The following is an 18,963-nucleotide window of genomic DNA, read 5'->3' on the forward strand; positions in this document are numbered from 1 at the left end:
CCACTCGTCACCCTGATCACTTTGGTATATATAACCCTATATCTGACTCTTTTAGTTTTAGGACTTACAAACAACCGTTATGTGAACAAAACTATAACACTCTCCTAGCAACTTTGTTGCGTGAGTATAAAAAATGGGGTTTCCTAAAAGGTGTGGAGCTGTTGCAATCGATCCAAATGGCTTTGCTTGATTTTTATATAGCTTTCTTTATTATATATAGTCTTTGTCCAGAAAGTAATAGGACTGAGTCGATTTAAAAAAATTTATTTAACCAATCGTTACAATTCTTTAAAAACTTTCAATATATGTAGGCTCTGAGCAATTAAACGAATACTAAGTCGACGGTACCATTGTCGGTGTTTGTCGAAGTCGCAGGTCTCCTAATATGCCTATATGTATAATTTATATATAAATTTGTATATGTACATATAGTATATATTTGTTTGATAAGAGGTAAGTCTTTCTTGAACTTTCATTCACACACACACACACACACACACACATATGTATTTAAATTTTTATAAATACTGGTATACTATAATACAATATTTTTACGGTTTCAGTGAATAAAGAGCAACCCTTTAAGGATAAATGTTTTTTGTACCGTTTTCGCGTTGACGAAGATGGCAGTGCTGGCAGCTACTCAACGACCGAGGATACTAATGCAGCTAATGAATATATTCGTGAGTCTCTGAGCACACTTTTCCAACGTGGGCCAGATGCAATACTGCGAATGATTTTACGAAAGCCGTAAGTACATGCATATGTACTATATATACATATGTACACATCAAAGTGTAGAATTAGTTGTTACACACTTACACACATTCATTTATATACGTGGGCTTGGACACTTCTAGCGTTGTGAAGATGACTGACAGCTTCATTATAAAGTTTTTATTATTTAACCATAAATTTCGAAACTTTTTGGTGAGTGAGCTGTAGGTATCAGTGTGGAATACTGTAACTTTGAAAACTAGTTTCGATCTCTAGCGTTGAAATTTCATTGATTATAATTTTTTAAATCAAATATGTACAGTTGAACTTCTCTAGCTCGAATCAACATAATCCACAAAAAAGCTTCGAGTTAGAGAGACTTCGAGTTAGGGAAGCTCAGCTGTATCTCCACGTCCCAATCAGGAAAAGCGCAGTAGCCAATAAACGAGGCTGGCACCGCTTATTACAATATACATATGGATATTGCTTCCTTGTATATTTGCTTTTATCTTTCTTCGAGTTTATAGTTAATAACATCGTAAATATAAACCCTTAAAATAATACGAAAGTATTCACTTTTACATCATTATACGAATGCATATACACTAGTTACCAAATGAAAGTATACCAATATGACTAATATAGCGTTTGTGGTCAATTTTGGAATATATTATATAAAATAATGAAAAGCAGGCGTACAAATTTGAAATAATTTTTCTTAGAGACGAAGCGTCAATAAATTCCAATTAAAATATTAGAACCAAAATTTTTTCTTTCTATTCCTGGAAAAAGATATATTAATTTATAATTTGTTACTCAAATACCTATGTAAATATAATATTATGTATGAATTAATAATTATTTATTTTAATAAATCTGCATTGAAATAACGTCTGCGAAATTTATACTTTCATTTGATGCCTAATGTATTCCTTATAGTATGTATGTTTTTGGACGCTTGCAACTGTATAACTTATAACAATAAATATTAATTTCAGCTCACACGAACGAACTCCTGAAGAACTTGAACTGATTTTTGAGGAGCTTTTACACATAACAGCGCTTTCACATTTGTCGACAAGTATTAAACGTGAACTCTCCTCCATTATCGTTTTTGAATCGCATGCACAAGCTGGAACAATACGTAAGTAATTTAATTGCTATTCGAACTTATTCATGGTCGGGCAATGGAACGTCTACTCCTTCGTCATCATTTGGGGAGTCGGGTTTGATATATCCTGGATAAGAAGGCTGGAGAAGTGTTCTCTCCATAATTTTAGTATGCTCCTCCCATCAGTTACTATTCTACAAGAGTATGCTCCAGTCTTGAAACCTTCTGTTAGTCGTCGCATTTCAACACTACCCCTGTCGGCCAGCGTATCAAACTCTTCATACTCTCTCTTTTCTGTCTGCAAATGCGTCTCGTTTCCCTCTTCAGCTCTCGGTATCTATCCCATCCCGCACGTGGCAGTCTGTTTTCTCTCCACTGCGACACGGCACTCCTCATCATATCAGCTGTTCTTTCGCATTTTCCGAAAACCAATGGTTTCGTTGCAGCTGTACGCAAGAAACTTTAAATGCCGTCCCACAGTTCCTTTATATCGTGTTGCTGACTAGTGCTCTCATAGAGCAGGAGTGCAAGTCCAGTAGTAAATCGTTCGGCTGTCTGTTGTGATTGCAGCTTTTCGACGTCGAAACTTCCTTGTGTTACCACAAGAGGCAAGTGCGTATATTGGCTGCAACAAGATAGTGGTTCAAGTCGATGTTAGGACATCGGCGCGTACGCACATCTAAAACACTGGAATCGTGTATTCCGTCTATCACAACGTGATAGATCTGGTTTGTGGCTTTTCGATCCGGAGACAGCCAGGTAGCTTGATGAATTTTCTAATGGTGGAATCTAGTACTATAGATAACCATATTTTGGGCCCGGCAGAAGTCGATCAGCCTAACCCCATTTGGAGATGTTTCATTGTGGAGTCTGAATTTACCGACTTCGTGCCAAAGATATTTTCTTTGCCCCGCCCTGGCGTTAAAGTCCGTAAGCACGATTTTGACATCGTGGCGGGGGCAGCTCTCATAGGTGCGTTCCAAGCACCTTCCGTCGGGAGCGTGGGCACAAATTAGCGATATTGAAGAACTTCACATTGATGCGGATTTTGAAACTCATATTTGCGCTTTTTTATATGACCAGTGAAGTAAATGCCATCGTATTTCTTTGACGGCAGTATTGTCAGGACGAGGACAACAACCAGCTGGGCAGCGGCACCTTCTCAATTAAGGGACCGGACATTACAGGTGCATGCCCTTAAATCATAATCCTTAACACGTTTGCAGGGTTCGTCATCAGAAGGGAGTTCGCTCATCCGATGCTGACTTCTTTTTTTTTAATGGTTGTGGTTTTTACGTGGTGGGTCCCACAGCGCACAACCCTGTGGAGGGGAGGTTAGGCCTTCAAAAGAATATGTTCTAGCTACCCAAAGGATACTTGGGCAAAGACCGGAAGTCGTGAGCTGCTTCAGCCTATGTAAAGGAATCGCTTCTGACTACTTCCAAATTAATGGCATTCAAATAACTCTCCTCACTTGCGTGAAGTTCTACACATGGCTCCATCCTTCAAAGTAATTATATTATAATATATGTATAAATTGCGGGGATATTTAATTTTCGGCTTATAAAATTATTTGTAAAAAAAAATAAAAGTTGATTGAAGAAAGTTGTGAAGTGTAGGGCTCCTTAATTTTTATATATTTCTTTGGTTACAGTATTTAATCAAGGTGATGAAGGTCGTTCATGGTATATATTGCTCAAGGGATCTGTGGACGTGGTAATACACGGGAAAGGTACCGTAGCTACTCTTAAGAATGGTGATGATTTTGGTAAACTCGCATTAATAAACGATGCTCCCAGGTAAGTTTTCCATTTTCTAGGATTTGTTACTTTTATTTCTAATACAACAAAGATAAAACAACGAAGGCCATTTAGCGAAGAAACTAAAATGTATAATAATGAAAGGGAATATCATTTCTTTGTCAGCATGTTTCAGCATTTATACTGTTTATTTTATTTCTGTTCGAAAAGTAAGAAATCTCCATAGCCTACTTGGAAAGACAAAATATAAATAAAACAATAAATATTATGTATATGCATACATATGTATATGTATGTATGAATGTATATCTATATATTTTGATGAGAACCAAGCCCGTTTGAATCCTCTTAGAGCAGCAACAATTGTCTTAAAGGAGAATAATTGTCATCTTTTACGCGTTGATAAGGAACATTTTAATCGTATACTGCGCGATGTAGAGGCAAATACGTTGAGACTTCAAGAACACGGCAAGGATGTTTTAGTGCTCGAGCGAGTGGCTAAGCAAAGAGGCCAGCATTCAGCATTTAAGTAAGTTCTAAAAAATTAACGATTACATATATGTATGATTATGACGTTTTACTGACAACTGCTCGTGATTAAACTTAAAACAAAAATCGTCTAATATACGTCATAATTAGCTTAGAGTTCAGCGAATTACCATTTGAGTCACATTAATATCTTTAAAAATTTCACAATTGGATGCTTCATAAATTTATTAATGGATTTAAATTTCATTTTAATGTTTACTTTCTACTATGAAAGAGCAAAGATTATTTTGACCGATATCTTCTGTTAAATAATGTTTAACTTTTCTTTGGCTGTATCGAAAGTCTAATATACCATTTTATATATGACCCACTTCCTTTGGATTAGTGATCAAAGTACCGCCGCCACAGTGGTATCATTAATAATAAATTGACTGCAATAGTAAAAATATATTGATTAACTCTTCACCTCTGATTACTACAACCAGGTATACGGTAATGTCGGGAACTCCATCAAAGATGTTGGAACATTTATTGGAAACACGGCTCGGAAATCAAGTGAGCGGTTTGGATCCTTTTTTGGACGATTTCTTGCTTACACACATAGTTTTCATGCCTGTTGTGCAGCTAGTGGATGAACTGGCCAATTAATATCCTTTTGCAAATAAAAACATAAACGCAAAGTATTACTACTTATACATACTTAAATAGTTACTATATATGGATTTTTTACTTTATTTATACAAACTCTTAATTCAGACTATTGTCGCGATGGGTTATTTTAGTTATTATATAACACAACTGTCTATGACCTTTTACTGACAAATGCTCGTGATTAAACTTGAATGGAAAGGTAGAGTTCAGATGAGAGTTAATCATCAGCTGAACAGACTGTAATTTCTCCAAAGTCCTGTCATTAATGGCAAAAGCTTTCTTATTTTCAGGCCACAGAATCAATCACATAGCCAAAAATTATTATATGAATTAAATAACTAAAAATTAAAGTTATTTGTTTTAACGCAAGGAAACAAATAGAATGTTTGGATTTCATACATACATATGTACGTACATATATACAGCTTCAAGCTGCAAAATGGATGAACACTATAATTTCAGTTTAAAAAAATTCGAACAGGTAGACAAAAAGTTCTTAATTATATAATGAACAGACAGGAATTACTAAAATTTTAATATGGATACGGATTTTGTAATCTTTTCTCTTTTTTAATTGGCTTATATTTCCACTCGTTTTGTTCTGATAATCTCTTTTAATATTTTAATAATAGTATAATGTTAAAGTTAGTATTCCTTAACTACTATGCACTTTTCATTGCGACTCGAACAATGGTTCGCAAACCCCAGAGGATCGGGAATATATAATTAACTTCAAGAAGCGCGTTGTACAGTTCATGCAAAAATGGGTGACGGCCGTGCGGCATGCAGCATTCGAGGAATCAAGTGTCTGTGATTTTATTGAGGTTCGACAAACATTAATATGTCAAAATTACAATTGTCTGTCCAATAAAAATAATAATATATTAACAAAATTCTATTTCATTTAAAAGGAGTTAGCAACTGAAATTGAGGCTGATCAAGAACTAAGTGAAGAAACTAGCATTATACATAATGTTCTTACACAAATGACACGTTACCAGGAGGATCGTAATCAAAACACTGGGCAGAAATGGAAGCTACCACCAAATGGACAACCCATATGTTTATTTAGCGGAAATGCTACGCCCTCAAAAACTATTATTCGTCCCGATGACGATAGTATGTTATATGGTTTCTTATCAATATAAATTCTTTCAATATGTAACTTGTTATAGTCATATTTCGAGTATACTGTGCCGATCACACATACTGCACTTTAAGATTTCCACTCCATACTACCGCCGGGATAATAAAAGCCTGTGCTGCCGATAAACTACAATTAAACCGAGGGCCTGAAGATCTAGTACTAATCGAAGTAAAATCGAACGGAGAGCGCTCAGTCTACAAAGATAATGATGTTAGTATTCCCACTAGCCTCAGCCTGAATGGTCGTCTTTTTGTCTCAGCGAAGGATCACCTGGATGCATTGGTAATAAGTGTATTTAATAATAAATAATTTATATAAAGTAAACACTTAAATTTCTTTCTAATAACTTTTTAGACACCACTCCCAGAACAAGAAGGACCAACTGAAGGCATAGACATTGATTTGGAAATATTGAGCACGAAAGAAATAGCGTACCAAATGACACTTTTTGATTGGGATCTGTTTTGGGCAGTACATGAGTATGAACTTCTGTATCAAACATTTGGGAGACATCACTTTGGAAAAGTGAGGAGAAAACTTTATTTCAATGCTTAAAATCAGTACATTTACAAATGAAAAATCAATGAAGCACAAGAAATAATCTTTTTCATCTATTAATTTTAATTTGAGGAGATTTGCTATTCAACCAAACAACGTACATTTCTATATATTTTATTAATTCAATAGTATATTTGTTGTGTATACGAAATTAATCGTTCTTTATGCATTATAAATTTATAAACTCGAATTATTTTTTTTACTTATTTAAGATAACCGCCAATCTAGATGTATTTCTTCGTCGCTTTAATGAATTGCAATTCTGGATCGCAACGGAAATAGTGTCTACCAGCAGCATGTGTAAACGTGTTGGATTATTAAGAAAGTTCATCAAATTAGCTGCCTAGTAAGTCAAAGTACTCTTAAATATAATCTTATGCTAACATCCGCATATACCTATAAAGGCCCAGCAAGAAAGTGCTTTAGTACCAAATTGTTTCCGTTTTAAGGCACTGGAAACTATTATTTCGGCTTCAGCTAACAAATTTAACTTTGCGAAATAATGAACTATTTCCTCGCCCGATTTTTTTATAGCTGAGAACTAGACCTAGTGTTGCTAGGAAATTATAAATATCGTTAACCCAGGAAAACACGGTGGATTGATATCTTATATAGTTGCAATAGATTTATGAACGAAGTACAAGCTATTGGTAGCAAAATTCCTCTTAACAATTCACCACTGGACGCTATAAATATGTATATATTTATTCAATCAAATTATTCGATATCGTTCCAAATTTATTTACGGCAATACGGATTTTGCTAACTTGTCGACTGCTTATAGAGCGCACAGTCAATAAAGAATGGTAGACTCGGTAGGACCGGCCCTGCGCTTTTTATACTCTTGAAATATTTTGCTATAAAGTATTGTTCATCTAAATTTTGTTGTCAAGGCAAAATAGGCTTAGCAGAGGCGGAGATTTTCGGATTTGCCTAAAGCTAAAATTGTTCGGGCCGGCCCTGCCCTTTTTATACTCTTGCAATATTTTGCTATATAGATGAACAATATATCTAACTCAGACTGTCAGTCTGTCGTGCAAGATGAAAATTAAGCAAAAATTAAGATATCGTAATGAAAATTGGTCTTGCGTTCCTTAGGAAAAAAGTATGAGTTTGTAGACGGGCGTAATCGGACTACTGTCACACCCATTTTATAATGTTCCAAACCTAACCAATAAATTAATATAAACCACTCCCAGTACAGTTAAAAACTAGCAAAAGTGTAATAAATCAATAACTAAATAAGCCAGAAACATTAGCTTGGGACGCAACCGACCGATTTCAAATAAAATTAGTAGGTGAAATTCTTCATAATGTCGCCATATGACCAACAATTTCTCAAATCCAACCCAAACTGTTCAAACCCCTAATTACCGAATAAGTGTACCACAGTATCTATAGTTGACTTTTGACCGAAAAAATTGGTTAATGAATGGATATATAGTCCAATTGTAATTGAGAGAGTCTTTCCTTGACAATAGATATTCTGTGTATAAAAGATAGGTTGAATCGGGTCAATACTTCCGGGTGATTTTATACCGCATATATCGGGCAATATTTATATTTTAATTATGATATTCAGTTTGTGGGAATAACAGGGAGCTACTGTAGATTTTTTAGCTTTTTTCTTATTTCGTTGACCGCTCTGATATCTGCGAAATCACAGAATGCTCGATGCACAATGTATTAAGATGTCATCTGTTGACTTTTCTATGTTGGAAAACTTGGATGATAAGCCGCGAAGAATGTATCAATCGAATGATATAAGATATTGAACAAAACCCACTGTACTAGTCCTAAATTGATATTGAAGCTATCACCAACTCGGAAGAATTTGGTGCAATTGTTCTAGTTCTTGATCTCTGTATCCGTCTATCCAGTTTGCGTTTTCCTGCAAGAATATATATGTATATGTACTACTGTGATCAAATTGAAAGGTGAATTGTTAATTTATACTTCGCGTGATTTTCGAATCGATAAATTGGTAGTACTGTACTGTACTGTTAGTCGCATCTATGCTAAATTTCACGTCAAATTTAATTTTTTTTTTTTTGATACGCGTGGTTTTTTGAGACTCTCTTCGATTTTTACTATGTCTGAGTTTATTGAACAAAGAAGTGCGATAATGCATGCTGCATTGGTTATTCGTGATCATTTTGCCACATTTTCAACTAATATCGTGCCGCAACTACCGCATTCCCCCGATTTACCGTCGTGTAACTTCTTGCTATTCAACAAATTCCCATGACCACAACGAGGATATAAAAGCTAAATCGAAGAAGGCCCTGATGGCAATCACGACGGAGGATTTTTCCAAGTTCTATGATGACTGGAAAATTTGTTGGCATAAGTGTATTGCAGCGTGAGGGGATTACTTTGAAGAAGTTGAAATGGGCAAAATTCATCTTTCAATTTGATCACAGTAGTATATAAATGTATCCGATATATATTATTATATACTATATTATAATAAATTATACATAGCTGCAAGGAATATCAGAATCTGAATGCTTTCTTTGCCATCACTATGGGCCTTTCAAATATTGCCGTTTTGCGCCTCACGCAAACCTGGGAGAAAATACCTTCGAAATTTCGAAAACTCTTCCAGGAATTCGAAGCTCTCATCGATCCTAGTCGCAATCATCGTGCGTACCGTGTTTATGTAGGCAAACTGCAACCGCCAGTAATACCATTCATGCCACTCTTACTGAATGATATGACTTTTGCCCATGAAGGTAATAAAACTAGTTTAGAAGGTCTAGTTAATTTCGAGAAAATGCATATGATGGCGCAGACTATGCGCACCATTCGCTTCTGTCGTTCACGGAGTTTAGGTAAATTACTTTTATGGGATATCTCAATTTGATTTTTAAACATTTCTTTTAATTTAAGGACTGGAGCCACCATCACCAAAGAGTGAGGGAGAAGTCCGGTCATACATTAGTTGCCTCCGCGTAATTGATAACCAGCGGGTTTTGACAGCTATGTCACAAAAAATTGAACCAATACGCAAAGTATAAAGTAAATAGTGTTCTCGACACAACTCTTACATTACCTGTTAACTCATATCCATATTTATTCAAGCTTTTTATTAATTATGCTTTAAAGTAAAATACTAATACGTAACACTAACAAATATATAATACCTAATAGGGAAATTATATGTACATACATATGTGCATTTGGTACTTATTTAAGTGGTGCACTAAAGCTTAAATGAGTCCCAATGTTGCATATTTATAAAGGCACTATCGCACAATTAGTAAAAATATACATACATATTCTTCTTCTTTACTGGCGTAGACGCCACTTACGCGATTATAGCTGTGTTACATACATAACAGAACAGAAGTAAGCTTAGAATTTTCGTTTTCATTTATTGCAAACAAATTAAATTTTATTTACAATAACCCAATATAAATCTTATAAAAACCCTTCAAATATATCTTATGTTTGATGTATGGTATATTTACCTATATTACAGCCAAATTGCTTTCATTTTAAAGTTGAAATAATTGTTTTATTTTTAATCAAAAACATTGAGTTGGAAATGCAATATACAAAAAAGAAAGTCAACATATTAACGATTTTCTGACATTTTAAAAAGATGTTCGCCATTATCGTTTATGACTTCTTCTAGACGTCGTGGCCTGGAGTTTACCAGCGAATGAATGGTGCCAATTTTTTCTATTCATCGATTATGCAGCCCCTTAATTCTTGTGAACTGACGAAACTTGTGTTGTTTGCATTGACCAAAGGTTCTCTACTGGATTCAGATCAGGGCTAAGAGCTGGTCAGTTGAGGGTGTCAATTTGTTTGGATTCCAAAAACTATTTAGATTTCTTCGACCGATAAATCGCAGCGTTATCCTGCTGAAAGATGAACTGAGGATCTACTAAATCTTTTGTGAGCGTCACCAGAAGTTGATGCAACAGTTGCAACTCTGAGTTCATTTTGGTAGAGACGAAGCATATTTTAGTGGCTCTCCTATAGTTTAAACCTGTCCAAACCATAAGAAACTCCCGCATCATGGTTTACTCGGATTTCTCCTCTTTCTTCGTCTGCTAATTGGTTTCCGCACTGAATTCTTGCAAAGCACAAAACAATCAAAAAATATGTATATAAAAATAAAAAAATCTTACTTTTACTACATTTTTTCCACACAAACGGTTTCAGTTTTCGATTGCAATATCATGATTGCCTTTATAATTATTTCGCACTGGCTTAAACCAAAATAATATTATATTTATCCGTTATTCTGGATAAACACCATCAAAATAGCCCGAGGAAAAAACAAATAAGAAAAATTATAAATTGCAAAGCAAATTATAATGAAAGTTTGTCACAGGATTTATTTGTTATTGTCTCAACATTAACTTTATTTTTACTGTTTTTTTTAAGAAGTTTTTTATTTGTTTATTTTAACTAAACACAATGTTAACAACCGAACTTTATAAGTAAACGAAGTTTTAAAAAATGTTTGTTTTGTATTATTTATGTACGTATTGGTATATAACATATTCTTTATCGGTATTTTGTTAAACCGTTTGTTAACATAATATAATAAAATAACTATATACATAGATACATACATAATATGTACACTATTACTGTACCGCGATGATCTTCGTTTCGGTTGTGAAAAAAAGGAAAACCCCAATTTTATCTGATATACTTAAGTATGTACATACATACGTATTCGATGCATTTTGCTTTTGTTACATTTTGAAATTTTTCGGCAATCATATCGTCCAAAATATCTTTTTTTCCAATTTTCACAATCTGTACACAAATGCTACCACGAGTTTAATCATTAAACTATTAAATATTTTCTTTAAGTATAAAGCTAACAATTAAATCTACAAATGCATGTACCAAAATTAAGAAATTAAATTGCGCATTACAATAATATATTTTATGAAGAATTTCTGTTAATTTTTTTCTTTATAATATTTTGTTATCATGAAATATGCTGTCTCTTATACACATCTAGATGTGTATAAGAGACAGATACTATACATTCGTATACATATATTAAAGACTTTAGCATATACTGTAGAGCGATATCTTCGTTACTTACAAATGCGTTAGTTCGTAATTACATAAACACCAAAAACCAAAAACTATAAAATAAATAAATATACTTATTGACTCTTATACACATACCAGATGGTACATAAAAATGTATGTTAGAATTATCATTTAATTAAAATATTTACCACCATTTATAGCTGTAAGAAATTTTATTAATATATGAAAAACTTTAATAAATCTACGTAAGCTACTTTTCTTCGATCTATTAAAATCAAAATATTAGGGAATCACAAAAAGTCTGTAGATTGGTAAGCAATTGTCACACTTGTAAATTACAAAGGGATTAATAATTTCATATTCTCTTCAGAACATTTACAAAACTTTTTATTCTAAAGCAATTTATGTTTATATTATATCAGTACTAAGAGTCTTAAGTCTTAGATTTACAGAAAACCTTAAAAAGCCAAACACCCAATGGTTTCTTAAAAACGAATTTTGTATTTACAAATATGTAAATTTAGATCATTTCAGTTTGCATTGACATTTCTAAATATAATATATAACACCAAACCGTAACACACACCATAGTGACAATGAAAATTTGTATACAAAGGCCTTTTATTACTTTATCTGTAACAAATTTCAAATGTCGTCCATTTACCATTAAGTACTATTAACCAATAATAAATGTATTTACATAAAATCAAATACTTAAATTTCTCCAAGAAAGTCGGATAATCTCTAGTACCTATGTATATTATTATTTAAAATACAAATTTACAAAAAGCTTCAAGTTAAGGTAATTTACTTTTCTCTCGAACAGAGTAATACTAAAATTGTTATTTAACATCGCTGATTTTTCTATATTTTATTAATATATTCGTACACGCCTTTATACAAAAACTAAACATTTATTACGAACAATTTAGAGTAAATTAGCATTAAATTATGACAGTATAAAGATAGATGTTAATGTGATTAGATTTGACAATCTTAAAGTTACATAATAAGATTAGAAACTACATTTTACTTGTAATAATCATCGATAATATATAACGTATATTAATGTGTCCCAAAACTATTGCAACAAAAGCGCATTCGAATGTAATATATTCAAGCATATACATAAAAAATTATGCTGACTGTTGTATACTTCAAATTAACATACCTCAACTACGATCCAAGAGACATTAAGTACCAAATCAATTGAAAAATATGCATATATTTTCTTTTTAACCGAAAAAAACTCATATAATCGAAAGATAACTATTTCGAGTTGTTGTTATTGTTGATGTAGCGGATTACATATGTATGTATGTCCACTCCATTTGCGGGAAACTCAAATTACATACATCTTTATTTCGACGGAGTTGAAACAAATGGAGAGGGTGTTTAGATGAGTTGGCTTAACTTGGTTCAGTACATATGTATGTCAGAGCCAGTTTTAAAAAAGTGGGAGGTTATCCTACTGCAATATGCAGAAAGAAAATGCGCGAACCAATGTGGTATGCCCGTATGGGTAACACAATAACATACATACATATGTAGATATGTATGTACATGTCGGTATGTCTTAATTAATGAATGACAATGCACCTGCTGGTCTTTGGTACACATTTGATTTAATAAGGCATTCTCTTTTAACATATGAGCATACATATGTACACACATATAATTAAAGATTTGTAATTATTCCTTTGTTAGAAATTAAAAATTTATTAAAGATACATTTATATGTAATATTTTATTAAAATATCTCATAAGTCAACCGGATGTACACAAATCATTCTATTGAAAAAAAAACCTGGTCCAAAAACTATTAGAGCTACACCTATCCCTATAAGAACAGTAACAGTCATCTTGCTGGTAATTTGACAGTCAAAGCTGAACAAATTTTGTCAGTGCACAGAACAAAGTTTCTATCATTTTCTTAAGAACCTTGTGGAAAAACTGATGAAAACAATCAACTGCTCATTCTCATGCCTTTTTCTGAGTCATTGCTGACTAATAATCCATCTAAGATAAAAATTGTCCGTAATGCCTGAAAAGCTGTCATAGCAGCAACTTGACAATTATGACTATAAATCCATAAATCCATCACAAGTAAAAATTCTTAATTCTTCAAAATATGGAATTAAACATTAAATTATTATGAAAAATAATTTTGCTGATCCCTGCGTTCGGCTTTCTTCAATTCTTGGATATTTCAGAATACAAAAATGCCTATATAAAACTTTACAAATACTATAATATTTTTATTTGAAACTTATTTAACTCACTTATTTAAATTTGAAAATTCCTCTCTTTCATAGAAATGTATATTTTGAACACAAAAGCTACATAGGTATTTCGAAACTTCTCTAATCTCCTAAGGAAATGTGTGCTGCCTCCTTGGCGTACAAAAAACAAGTGCCAGGAAGCACGAAAATGAAGACACCCACTGAGAACTATGTAACCTTACATTTTGCGAATATTCTTATTCGTTCGGGAAACAAGCAATTCCTTGCTTTTATTAATTTTAAATATTTTACGAGTAACAGAATTATTTTTGACCCTAAATACTTTAACTTTATCGTACTTAAATAACCTAAACCAGAAACTGTAATTCAAAATAGCAAAATGCATTCATAATCAAAAAGAATTTCGTGCATGGAACATTTCCCTTAGCGATACAGCCATATGCGATTTCGTTTCCTCGCTGTCTCGACAATGACTAAACGAATGAGCGTTAGTGTACGTCTGAAGCTAGCTTGTTCAATAGAAATGCAGACCACTGTTGTCCATACATACATATGGGTGTACATATGAACCTATGTACCTACAAATGTAAACACGTTTCAACCAGATTCACTGTAAGAAGAAAAACTCCAATTAACTATAAGCAACTAAGCATAGCAGAACAAAAACCAGACCAGATAAAAAACTTTATGATATCCAAATGATTTAGAAAAAAGCTTAACACTAAAATAAAATCGAGCAATATTGTATTTCAAATTTTTATAATAATTGTTTGTTCAATTTACACGAAATCAACACTTATGTGAATATATGTATGTATGAACTTATACAATAATGATACAACTACATATGTATTTCTTTAAAAACTTTTATTAATAACGTTAAAAATAAATTTCCAATAAATATAAAGGCATCAAATTTCTGTTTTTCATTAAAACACCTAGTCAACGACACTGACCAAACCAAGATGAAAGTTATTAGACTTACATACATATATGTATATGTATACATATATAAAAATATTAGGCTACTGTATTTCATATTTGTAGGTTACTTTTGGGATTAGATTTCTCAAAAAAGATCGGAAATTATCTTGGAACGAACATTTTTTAAAGCATATTTGTATAAAATTTAACCAAATGGTTATATTAATATAATAATTTTTCATATAAATCACCTCTACTCTGAGAGTACCTTAATATTATGACAGTGAAACAAATTATCGACCAGCAGTTATTTTTCATTACAGATAGAAAAAAGTTTTGCTTTGATACATAATTTAATCAATGTACTTACATATAAAAACCCGGGCATACAAACAGGTGAAGACAATAGCCGATGTCATTTTTAATAATACATTAATAGGTTATCGAAAAAGTCTCTTCGTATTTCTAATCAAACTTCAAATTATTATTTTTTTAAATTTATAATAATAAATAAATAAAGAAATATGCACCTTTTTGGTCGGCCACTTGCTGCCATTTTTCCGCTAGAGTTCATCAGGAAGCCAGCGAACCATTGTTGTGCTACACGAACTGATACAACATCGTCTCCGTACTATTCGTCTTGACTATTTTCACTCAATTTTGAACAGCTGTAACTTTTTTTCAATTTTCCCGAATGTAATTTTATTTTTGATAAATGAAGCTTAAAATCTCACCTGTCCAACACTATATGGTATAATACAATGTGATTGGTAACACTGTAGATATACGACTTCAAGTACATCTATTGACAAAATACGAAAAGATTTTATCGACTACCTAATATTTACATTCCCATGAAAATAACTTGAAAGGCGCCGGAGAACTGAGAAACCACCTTTCTAATGGTTTAAGGGTAAGCGCCTGAAATGTTCGGTCCTTTAACTCTGGAGGTGCCTCTGCCCAGCTGGTTTATGTCATTGTAGGAGTAAGGGCTGACATCACCACCGTCCAAGAAATGTGATGGACGGGACAAGGACTGAAGCGAGAAGGTCTTGTGGAATTTACTACCATGACCATGTAAAGGGTGGGCAAAGAAGGTATCTTCACCCCGGTGGATGAGCGTCTAGCCACAATCCGCATCAAAGCGAAGTTCTTCAACATATCGCTGATTTGAGTGGTTGGAGCCCACCTATGCCCCTGCCCCCGCCACGATGTCAAAATCGGGCTTGGCGACTTTTACGCCAAGATAAACGAAGAATATATCTTCGACCCAACGTTCGGTAAATTCAACCATGATGAAACATTCGCAAATGGATTAAGACTGGGTTATGTAGTACTGCATTCCAGCATAGAAAAATTCATAAAGCTGCCTGGATGTGCAAGTGTCGTGTAGCAGTAGAGAAAAAACAGACAATTTATTGCCGTCCGCGCTATTCAAATACGGCAGCGAAAATCTGATAACGAGCATTCATCATCTTCTTTGTAGAATATAGTCAAACGAAAGCATGCCCGACAATTGGAGCTTAAATGTGCTTTGCCCAATCCACAAAAAGGGAGATCTAACAGTCTGCGTCAACTACCGTGGGATAAGCCTCCTCAACATCGCATATAAGGTTCTATCGGGCGTATTGTATGAAAGATTAAAGCTCCTGTCAACAAACCTATTGGACGTTATTGGTGTGGCTTTTAAACTGGAAAATTAACATTTGACCAAATATTCACCATGCGCCAAATCTTGGAAAAGACCCGTGAAAAGAGGATCGACACACACCACCTCTTCGTTGACCTCAAAGCTGCTTTTGGCAGCATGAAAAGAAAATGCTTACATGCCTCTATGTCTGAATTTGAGCAATACCAAAAGTTCGGTCAGGAACGTTAAAGACCTCTAAGAGCCGTTCGATACCAAACGAGGTTTCAGACAAGGCGACTCCTTATGGTGGGACTTCGAGCTGCAGAGCACGGGTTCAGCTTCAAGATCCAACGCAACAGTTGTTCGGACCTTGCAGGCAATTGAGAAGTAAAATCCTCTCGCGACGAACAAAGACCAAACTGGTATAAGTCACTCAAAGACCAAGTGGAGTAGGATCTGACGTAGGCAGTGTCTACGCCAATAAAGAAAAAAGAGAAGTAATAAAAAATAAACTTGAATTTATTAGAAATAATCTTAAACTAACTCGAAATTTCAGTCGAATATAATTTTTCAATAAAAGGTCAACTGTTGTTAATATTTTATTACAGTTTTGATATTTTCCATTATGAAAAATTATAACTGAAAAGCTAGATGTGTGCAAAACAATTTATACGAATGGAGCAATTCTTCTTCTTTCTGATACCTATCAGCTACTGGCACTTTGAAAACAAACCTTATATTTTTATTCAAAGACCTGCTCCAAGACGCTCTCTGCTGTCGCTCAACGCGAAAGACTTTCAGTGAAAATAATTGAATTCGCCTGATTATAATCTTTAGATCGGCTTGTATAAATACTTTCATTCCATGTCGAAAAGTGTATCGCAATAATAACAAATATTACGTCGATATCAACTTGCCTTAGCCATAAAAAAATTGTGAAATTGTATCAAATGGTTTCTTTAGCGCCAAGAATTAAACTTAGCAATGGTCAAGAGATTCCATCAATCGGTCTCGGCACTTGGCGATCGCATGAATCAGATGCAGAGCGTTCGGTAAAAGATGCCATAGATTTAGGTTACAGACATATCGACACAGCATTCGTATATGAAAATGAAAAGGAAGTTGGAAGTGCTATCAATTCAAAGATTGCTGAAGGTATCGTTAATCGTGAAGACATATTTGTTGTCACAAAATTGAGTGGCATTCATCACGATCCACAATTAGTGGACCATGCTTGTCGCAAAAGTCTCTCCAATCTGGGATTAAGCTACATCGATTTATATCTGATGCACTTTCCTGTAGGTCAAATTCACAAAGGTGACGATAATGTACACGGAACATTAGAACTCTCCGATGTAGACTACCTGGATACTTGGCGAGCTATGGAGAAGTTAGTGGATTTGGGCTTAGTAATCGGAATTGGTCTTTCTAACTTTAATGAGCAACAAACACAGCGCATATTACAAGAGTGTCGCATACGTCCTTTAGTCAACCAGGTGGAGTGCCACCCAGGCTTTAATCAAAAAAATCTAATTGCGTTTTCAAAACAATGTGATATTGTTATCACAGCGTATTGTCCTTTAGCACGGCCCAAGCCAGATCAACAGTGGCCACCATTCCTTTACGATAGTACTGCAAACGATTTATCTAAAAAATATGGAAAGACACCAGCACAAATATGTTTACGTTATCTGGTACAATTGGGCGCTATACCGATTCCAAAATCGGTTTCCAAAAGTCGCATAGCGGAAAATTTTGCAATTTTCGATTTTGAAATAAACGACGATGATATGAAAATAATTGATGACTACAATACCGGTCAACGTTTGATACCTTTTTCTGGTATGAGTCACCACCAGTATTTTCCATTCAATTCCAACGACGAGTAGCACTTTATATTTTATTATATATGTATGTATATATGTTTGTTTTAAATAAATATATACTTATATATTACTTATAGACATATGTAAATTTTACACAAAAGTTTGTTTTTTTTGCACAATTATACATTGTACATATGTACATAAATATATAGAACTATTGGAAATTGAAAACACACCACTTATATAAAATATGTGCCCCTCGACACAAATAATTTATTTGTACCCAATTTCATGCAAAAATTATAATTCGCCGTTCTCATTTTTTTATAACAACCGAATAATTTGTTAAAACGCTACCCGATCAACGTTGAAAAAATTTTCATAACCCAATTCGATATAAATATAATATATATGTATATAGTCAATGAAAATTAAGTTTGAATTAAAAAAAAACTGTATGGGAACGTTCGAGCAAGCAAATAACTGCAGCAACGACTCCTATTGCACAGTGTTGTTTTCCTGCAGATACTCAGCTGGTACTTATATTGCAATATTTTTGCATCAAATATGATGCCTTAAGATACTGCCGCAGTGATCGACTCGAACCGTTCCCACGACAGTCGGGTCTACGAAAACCGGAACGGACCCGGATTTTTATCCGGCCAAGGACTGCCAACTCAGCAGAATTCTGCCGTTACAACAACAACAACAACAACAACAACAACAGACTCGAACATCCCCTATACCTCTACAGCCGATGACTTTGTTCCTCGAAGTAATCGCGTAATAAAACACAGATTATTGATTACAAAACCCGGCCCACTTCACTAGAATCTTTAAAGCTTTAATAATATAATTGAGCAATTTTTTGTTGAA

General features: G+C 33.8%; 2 protein-coding genes across 6 annotated transcripts in view; both read left to right on the plus strand.

Annotated features, from left to right (window-relative positions):
- The window catches only part of LOC108973342 (rap guanine nucleotide exchange factor 4), a 25,857-nt gene extending 16,120 nt beyond the window's left edge, over window positions 1–9,737 (plus strand). For all 5 annotated transcript variants that reach the window (XM_018940562.1, XM_018940563.1, XM_018940565.1 and 2 more), the window contains 12 exons: window positions 564–750; window positions 1,716–1,861; window positions 3,483–3,627; window positions 3,941–4,117; window positions 4,563–4,724; window positions 5,399–5,552; window positions 5,640–5,847; window positions 5,904–6,157; window positions 6,230–6,400; window positions 6,646–6,779; window positions 8,918–9,267; window positions 9,326–9,737. In XM_018940562.1, coding sequence (XP_018796107.1) covers window positions 564–750; window positions 1,716–1,861; window positions 3,483–3,627; window positions 3,941–4,117; window positions 4,563–4,724; window positions 5,399–5,552; window positions 5,640–5,847; window positions 5,904–6,157; window positions 6,230–6,400; window positions 6,646–6,779; window positions 8,918–9,267; window positions 9,326–9,453 — 2,216 coding nt within the window. In that variant the 3' untranslated portion in view covers window positions 9,454–9,737. The remainder of the gene's footprint in view (window positions 1–563; window positions 751–1,715; window positions 1,862–3,482; window positions 3,628–3,940; window positions 4,118–4,562; window positions 4,725–5,398; window positions 5,553–5,639; window positions 5,848–5,903; window positions 6,158–6,229; window positions 6,401–6,645; window positions 6,780–8,917; window positions 9,268–9,325) is intronic.
- Window positions 9,738–17,012: 7,275 nt separating this feature from the next.
- On the plus strand, window positions 17,013–18,219 carry LOC108973217 (aldose reductase). The gene has a single exon (XM_018940288.1). It carries the CDS (start codon window positions 17,212–17,214, stop codon window positions 18,148–18,150), a length of 939 nt encoding a protein of 312 aa, XP_018795833.1. The 5' UTR covers window positions 17,013–17,211; the 3' UTR covers window positions 18,151–18,219.
- The last annotated feature ends 744 nt before the right edge of the window (window positions 18,220–18,963 follow it).

Source organism: Bactrocera latifrons, unplaced genomic scaffold (genome assembly GCF_001853355.1).
Source record: "Bactrocera latifrons isolate USDA-ARS-PBARC rearing strain unplaced genomic scaffold, ASM185335v1 scaffold_47, whole genome shotgun sequence".
Classification (NCBI taxonomy): domain Eukaryota; kingdom Metazoa; phylum Arthropoda; class Insecta; order Diptera; family Tephritidae; genus Bactrocera; species Bactrocera latifrons.

Coding starts and splice junctions, on each gene's coding strand:
- LOC108973217 (XM_018940288.1), top strand. CDS start 17,212: ATGGTTTCTTTAGCGCCAAGAATTAAACTTAGCAATGGTCAAGAGATT.